Source organism: Bombyx mori, chromosome 15 (assembly GCF_030269925.1).
Source record: "Bombyx mori chromosome 15, ASM3026992v2".
Lineage (NCBI taxonomy): Eukaryota > Metazoa > Arthropoda > Insecta > Lepidoptera > Bombycidae > Bombyx > Bombyx mori.
The window spans coordinates 12685056-12692648 of NC_085121.1; the positions used below are offsets into that span (position 1 = coordinate 12685056).

The window sequence follows — 7593 nt, forward strand, 5'->3', positions numbered from 1 at the left end:
CAGCAGTGATAAAAGCTGTGAAGGCGCGAATTCAAAGAAATCCCAAACGTAAGCAGAAACTGTTGGCCCTTCAGATGGGGTTAAGCAGAACCACGGTGAAAAGGGTGTTAAATGAAGACTTAGGGCTTCGGGCATATCGAAGAAAAACAGGACATCGTTTGAATGCTCGTCTAATGGACCTGAGACTGAAGAGATGCCGCGCTTTGTTGTAGCGGTACGCGGGAAAAAAATATCGGGAAATTCTTTTTTCGGATGAAAAAATTTTTACCATAGAAGAGAGCTACAACAAACAAAACGATCAGGTGTACGCACACAGTAGTGAAGAAGCGAGCAACCGTAATCCGCGTGTCCAACGAGGTCATTTTCCATCCTCGCTCATGGTATGGTTGGGAGTTTCTTATTGGGGCTTAACAGAGGTACATTTTTGTGAGAAAGGTGTAAAAACGAATGCAGTTGTGTATCAAAATACAGTCCTGACGAACCTTGTGGAACCTGTTTCTCATACCATGTTCAATAACAGGCACTGGGTATTCCAACAAGATTCGGCGCCAGCTCATAGAGCGAAGAGCACACAAGACTGACTGGCGGCGCGTGAAATCGACTTCATCCGGCACGAAGACTGGCCCTCCTTCAGTCCAGATTTGAATCCGTTAGATTACAAGATATGGCAACACTTGGAGGAAAAGGCGTGCTCAAAGCCTCATCCCAATTTGGAGTCACTCAAGACATACTTGATTAAGGCAGCCGCCGATATAGACATGGACCTCGTTCGTGCTGCGATAGACGACTGGCCGCGCAGATTGAAGGCCTGTATTCAAAATCACGGAGGTCATTTTGAATAAACTTTAGTGTCATAAGAATCTATGTTTTGTTAAGTTCATTTTAGTATATGAATGGTTACATAATGAATAAACTTGTTTCAATTATTTTACATTAAACATGTGACAGAATTTATGACCTGACTAGGTAGTATGACATATAATATGTACCGTTGTGACCACCTCCATCAATAACTTTCATCCTCACGATGTTGTGTCATCTCGTCCTGTTTTCGGTTACTCTGCAGATGGTAGAGGTAGAGGTAGAGCTAGGTAGAGGGTAGTGCTGATGTTGGGCAAGGTGATAGTAAGCAGTTGAAGTAAGTAGTAGGTATAGTAAGTAGTATACTAAACAGTTGAAACTTAGACCTAGTAACACGCTGGATGGTGGTAGGTACCTACCTATTGTGGGCTCACATTGATTTAACATACAACGTCTGATTTAACCGTCAAGTTTATCTAGAGCACACAGCACAGGTGAAACTCTATTTAAAACTGATTAACCGGGCATAGCTTACCGGTATTCTTAATGCTATTAACGAATATGTTAAGCTGGCGACTGACGTAACGTTACGTTACGACGAAATATTACAGGTATCCGCGTTCAGGAGGTACGCGGGATGTATGGGAGACTTGATGGTCTGCAGATGTTGGGAGCAGATCGCAAAAAAAAGAAAAAGGAAGGATACGAAGAATATTTCCGGTTACGAGAGGTCACTCGAAATCGCCAATCGACATTGATATCGACAACAGATTTGATTTCACAGTGCCAAGAGGAACATCTTACTTAATGATTTAACGTATGCTTTACTATATATTTTACCTAATTCATTATAGTTAGATTATTTTAAAATCAACAGGTGAACTTGTTATAATGGCTTGTCGAAATACTAACGCAGGAGGAAAGGCTAAATTGGATATTATACAAACATCAAAAGACGATAAAAATCGTTCAAGATCTCTAGCTGTCAAACATTTAGATACTTGTAGCTTTAAATCGGTGCAACGTTTTGCTGATGCCATCCCTGATAGTCCTGAACAAATTCGGATCCTCGTTAATAATGCCGGAGTGATGTGCCCAGAGGGCTATACAAAAGACGGTTATGAAACACTTCGGTCCGCCTTTGCTAACGCTTCTGTTGCTGCCGAAATTGATCGAAAGTGCACAGTCAAGAATAGTATTCGTATCGTCTTTCTTTTAATTCTTTTTTTTTTCGGGCCGGGGCCGAACCTCCTACGAGGTCCCCGCGGCTAGGGAGCGCGCGGGGTATGTGGGACTTGACGATCTGCAAGGTGTTGGGAGCAGACCGCGGGCCCAAGGAATTTTAGGGCCCACCCACTAAACGACTCCCCTCCCCTCTCTTCGCCCAAGCGTTAGGGGGGTTACCGCGGTCAACACTGCAACCAGACAACGCGGCTCACCCCAAGGACGCCCAGCCGACGGAGCCTTCGAGGCGAATCGAAGGCTCTGAAACATCGGCCGTCTCGGTACGATAGCCCGTCAGGCCGCCCAGACGGGGCTGCTGGTGTCCCGGAATACCCCGCTGGACCAGAACAAGCCTACCGGGTCGGGACGCGATACACCACCAACCGGTTGCTCTTTCGTATCTTCTTGGCAGCGCGCTTGAGTGCTGGTCGCGCGCCGCGCGGCATCATTGATGCATTGCAGTCATGTTTTTAATAGCCCTTTTTGACAGAAGATTATACGGCCCACCGGATAGTGAGTGGTTACGGCCGTTCACGAACGTCAGTAATGGCTGATGCAACATGTATGGCCGATGCCTTCAATGTCGCTGCGCTTTTAAAATACAAGGACCAACCGGTTTCCCCTAGAGAACCCCGATAGAGCGACTTTTAAAAATCGGTATTTTCAAAACATCCGAACAAAACACGTGACATGATCCGTTATGTAAGTATAATAGATGAGACTGCCTTTGAGTTACAAAATGTGTGGTCCGTATAACTCTGTACGTAATTCGTGATGTCAATCCGTGTAAGCTGTTAAAGTTTTATGGTTATGAAAACATTTTCAGTTTACACGGGAAACTGTAAAGATTTTACGGATAAAAAACACCTTATAGTACTCTATTCGCTTATTGCTTACTTTGGCGCCCTGGCAGAGAAAGAGATGTCTCATCTGGGATGCAACTTGCGTAGACACTTTTGCTGCCAGTCATCTAAGTTGCACAATTCGAACGGTCGGCACGGCTGTCGCCCAAAAAAAAAGGGAAAAATACGCGCCCCTTATCGATAATTTTGTGCCGTTGGCTTTTGAGACGTCTGGTTGTTGGGGCGCAGAAGCGAAAAATTTTTTTTGTCGACGTAAGCCGGAGACTGAAGGAGAGGGGTTTTGACCCCCGCTCCGGCTCGTTCCTGGCGCAGGGGCTGTCCATTGCTATCCAACGCGGTAACGCAGTTGGTGTAATGGGTAACTTTGGATCTGGCACGTATACGATAATATTCGTAATTATTGTCACGTAGCTCCAGTGTCGTGCTGCTTTCACTTTTGCACATGATTATATTAAAATAATTGCATATTTAAAAACTATATAATATACCAAACACTACTGGGGAAGGTAACTATTAAAACAGCAACTTGTGAAAAAGAAAAGTTTAATTGTAAATGTAATAGAAAAAATCACTTATGTTTTCGTAGTATAACAAAATTCTAAGCCTTTGAATTCACGCATACAATACAGACCGATTTCTGTTTGGAAGACTTTTTTATGAACAATTTCTACACTTACAATAATTATTACAACTAGATTCATAGAAAACATGTTTTTATTATGTTTAAAATTAATTCGTATATGTACGATTTATATCTACGATATATTTTTGAGATTTGTGAGGTCTTCGGCAGTAAACGGGTTGTAGTCTCCGAGGCCTACTAACTCACATGAAATCTCCCACAGCTTTTGTGCATTCTCTTCGTTTATAACTTTAGCAGGATTAGTTACAGCGCAGTCACTGAAATTATTATTTTTTTGTATTAACTCATCACATATCTTCCATGTAAAGTATCAAAATATACTATTTTGCTAATATTAATAAGGTTGTGGTTTCGTTGTAGTGAAATGGTACCACCAATTAACTACAATTTTGTATTTAATTAAAAAGTGATCTAATACCGATTATGTTAATAGAGGACCCAGCGTATGTCTGCCTCGAACTCAATCGAACGAAAGCATTTACGAATGCCGTCGAATATTCTAGAATATTCTAGATGATTCAGCGCAGGGCCGTACTCAGTGTAGGGCCGCACTCGGGCTCGCCACAAGGTACCAACAATTATTATTATCCCCGGTCTCGGTGGCTACCGCTAAGTCAGCCAAGATGCATTGAAACTATACCCGGTAATAAAGAATGGTGATGCTAATTGAAATTGCATTTAAAAAAGTATTTTTACTAAAAAATAGCAAGCAATGTAATGCAAAGTCAAGACAGCTAGCGCGCGCGTTCTACGATCCCAAGCGACATCTGTCCGCTTGCTTTGCGTTACAATGAGGTTTTACTAAAAGCGAACTTAGTAAAACGACAGGTCTGACATTTAAATTATTATAATAAATTAACATTGTTTTCCGTTTCCGTTAGCGTAGTAATTGATAATAAATGGTCGTAATGGTAGAGTAGTAATTGATAATAAATGGTTAAACATTCACAAGGTTTCTATTATATAAGACTACATTTTTAACAACCTACGACGTATGCAATGGCGCGCATTTTATGTTCCAGGATCGGCTTTAAGGTTTTTTTTTTAAATCTTTTTTTGTTTTTTGTTTTTGGTGGGTGGGTATATAGATTTGGTGGGTACTTGTATATAAGTAAAACTGCTCAGCATGCCTTATACATTATGATGAAAAATTAATGTTAACATAGCATGAACTTATTAATATCATTTTAAGTAATAACTGTTTAACTTTACCAAATAAGGAATATGGAAAAGAAACAGAATAGCTCTAAAGAAAAAAAGGTGGAACGTTTTTGTAAACATATCTTAAGGATAAGGACTGATAAGGAAACCTTTTTACCTATAATATAGTCCAGTTTCGTTTGCACATTTTTCATCAATCGCACAGTATATTGTAGTTTGTGCTCCTAATTGTGGGGACTTCATAAATGGAGACAAAAAGAAGCCAATCAGAGATCTTGCACCTCTGAACAGGGTAGCATTTAGGTGACGACCTAATTCAGTTTTTATCACACCTGGATGAAGACTGTAGGTGTTTACTCCTTCAATGTCATACTCCTGGAAAGTTTAAAAAGTCAATATTCTATCAAAATGTTTACTATCACTTGGGCCACCATGGATATTAATTTGATAGTGTCAATTACTGGAACGAATAAATCTGATATTTATTTTATTGTTTAAATAACTGGACGAGCTCATAGCGCACCTGGTGTTAAGTAGTTAACAGAGCTACTGAAAAGCTACCACCCGCCTTGAGACATGAGTTCTAAGCCTTAGCTTTATAGTAAAACGTCTGCCCCACCCTTGAAACCGAAACGCATTACTGCTTCAAGGCAAAAATAGGCAGTTACCCCTTACGGGCTTATTAGACGCCGTTCCTACAGTAAAATGTGCTTATGGTTATAGTTTAAATCATAGTGTTTATATGAAAACGTCTGAGTTTTATTGCATAATGGTAGTAATGCATTGCATAATAGTATTGCTATACCAGTTTTCAAATTGGAACAGCTTATTGTTGTTCTATTTATAATGCGTTAATAAAAAAAAAGAATAAAATTATATAAAAAATACTTGCTTTCAACTTCTTAGCCAGTTCCATAGAAAATAAAATATTGGCAATCTTGCTTTGGGAATACGCTTCAGCAGGAACATATGGTCGATTTTTGTAATTCAAATCATCAAAATTGATGCCATATCCTATTGAAATAGTATTTTATTATGCATTACTATAATTAAATAAGTCAATTTCGAAATTCTTTAAGCATAAAGCTATTAACATTCAAGGTAATGATCTTATAAAAAATAAACATTATCCTATGCATCCCTTGCTTTTTTGATGTTTATCTCAAGAGTTGCATCTGTATTTTACTGACACAATGTTTTATTCAAGGGAATAATAAGATGGGTGTCATTTTGATGAAATATACATGAAGTGTACTTACGAATATGAGCTCTGGAGGATACAGTTACAACCCTAGCCGGTTTACTGTTTCGAATTCTAGGTAAAAGCAACAGTGTTAAAAGAAAATGAGCTAAATGGTTTGTAGCAAACTGTATTTCGAAACCATCTTCAGTTTCTCCCTTGGGACACATCATCACTCCGGCATTGTTAACAAGGATATTGATTTGTGGTTCGGTATCCAAAATGTTTTGTGCAAATTCTCGTACAGACTTTAAGGATGTGAGATCACACTTGGCTATTACCAGATGCCCAGTTTCATTTATATTATTACAGGACTTTTCAATGTCAGCTTTAGCTTCTTCTGCTCTTTCTAAGCTGCGACATGCCATAATAACACGAGCACCTGGACAATTTTTTAATATATTTGTAACTCTATTCAAATTAACTCTATAAAGGAATTCATGTGCAACAGGTCCATTCTATTTGCAATTAAATGTAATATATTATATAAGACTTTGATAAGTGACCTGGACTCCTTATGTTACTACTACTTTTGATAAAATCTAAATTCAATACAATATAGACACTTCGAATCCAATTCAGTATTTTTTTAATGACTAGTCTGTTTTAAGTTTGTAGGCAGCGGCTCGGCTCTGCCCCTGGCATTGCTGAAGTCCATTGGCGACGGTAACCACTCACCATCAGGTGGGCCGTATGCTCGTCTGCCTACAAGGGAAATAAAAAAAAATAAAAAAGGTGGCATTCAGCTTGTGGAATCAGGGGAGTAATGAGACCATTTTAGGTAAATGGGCTCAAAACTCCTAAAAGTGAAAATATAATTTCATTTTAATTTCATATAGGTACCTAGGGAAATTTTACTAATCTTATAATTGATTCATAGAAAACAACAATTAAGTAAATTGAAATCCCACCCACCTCTTTTGTAAAAATCCAGAGCGGTTTCCTTCCCTATTCCGGTGTTGCAGCCAGTGATCAGTGCAGTTTTACCGACCAACTTTACTGTGCTTAAACATCGTCCACTAAATAAAGGCATTTTAAATAAATAAAACGACAACTTTCGCTAATTCTGTAAAACTAGCTGCTATGAAGCAACGAAACTACACTCTCGCGCTGACGTGGTTGTTGAGTAAAGGATAAATTAAATTTATCAAGAATATCAAGTTCCAAACAGCTACGATCTCAGGTAGGTATGCCGTTTATATCCGTTTTTTTTTGTACTCGGTATCTGTAGAATAATACGATGCCGCCGCTCCCCTTTTTACCAAGACTGTTTTCAATTCTTATATGCGGTACCTTGCTATACAGAATTATTAATATTAATTTAGACTTTAATGGTACGATGCTTACCGCGTAATCAAATAACATTTATGTAATATGAAAGTACTTAATAACATAACAAGCACACATTACCTATAAGTTCCAAATTATTTGAAAACCCCTCTAAAACAGAGCACAGATTAACAATTATCACAGATATTATATAATTTTTTGTCTGAAAATACTTTTTTTTAAATTTGTGGAAAACCTTTATCACAAAAAATTATTAAAATCATAAGTTAACAACATACTAAATCTGCTTGCGCTTTCCTATAAGTAGTACTGATAACTTATAAATTTTACACGTTTCTTTTTCATAAAATGCGACACCTGTAAATCCGTCA

At 38.6% G+C, this 7593-nt stretch overlaps 1 protein-coding gene across 3 annotated transcripts; it reads right to left on the bottom strand.

Moving 5' to 3' along the window:
* Nucleotides 1-3414: 3414 nt before the first annotated feature.
* LOC101740262 (retinol dehydrogenase 12) lies at nt 3415-7379 on the bottom strand. 3 transcript variants are annotated; one of them, XM_021353348.3, is made up of 6 exons: nt 7343-7373; nt 6848-6951; nt 5952-6314; nt 5585-5706; nt 4850-5067; nt 3415-3788 (listed from the first exon to the last, which is right to left on the bottom strand). In XM_021353348.3, exons 3-6 carry the CDS (start codon nt 6298-6300, stop codon nt 3644-3646), a joined length of 834 nt encoding a protein of 277 aa, XP_021209023.1. In that variant the 5' UTR covers nt 6301-6314; nt 6848-6951; nt 7343-7373; the 3' UTR covers nt 3415-3643. The 3 variants fall into 3 exon arrangements, with proteins under 3 accessions (XP_021209023.1, XP_021209021.1, XP_021209022.1); XM_021353346.3 differs by having other exon boundaries at nt 7280-7367; XM_021353347.3 differs by having other exon boundaries at nt 6848-7379.
* Between the last annotated feature and the right edge of the window lie 214 nt (nt 7380-7593).

Bases quoted from the DNA above. Each gene is read 5' to 3' on its own strand.
- LOC101740262 (XM_021353346.3), bottom strand. From the start codon at position 7,326: ATGTTATTAAGTACTTTCATATTACATAAATGTTATTTGATTACGCG. The intron at 6,952-7,279 runs GTAAGCATCGTA...GCCTTTATTTAG, and splicing joins AAATGTTATTTGATTACGCG to TGGACGATGTTTAAGCACAG. The intron at 5,068-5,584 runs GCAAGTATTTTT...TAAACTTTCCAG, and splicing joins AACTGGCTAAGAAGTTGAAA to GAGTATGACATTGAAGGAGT.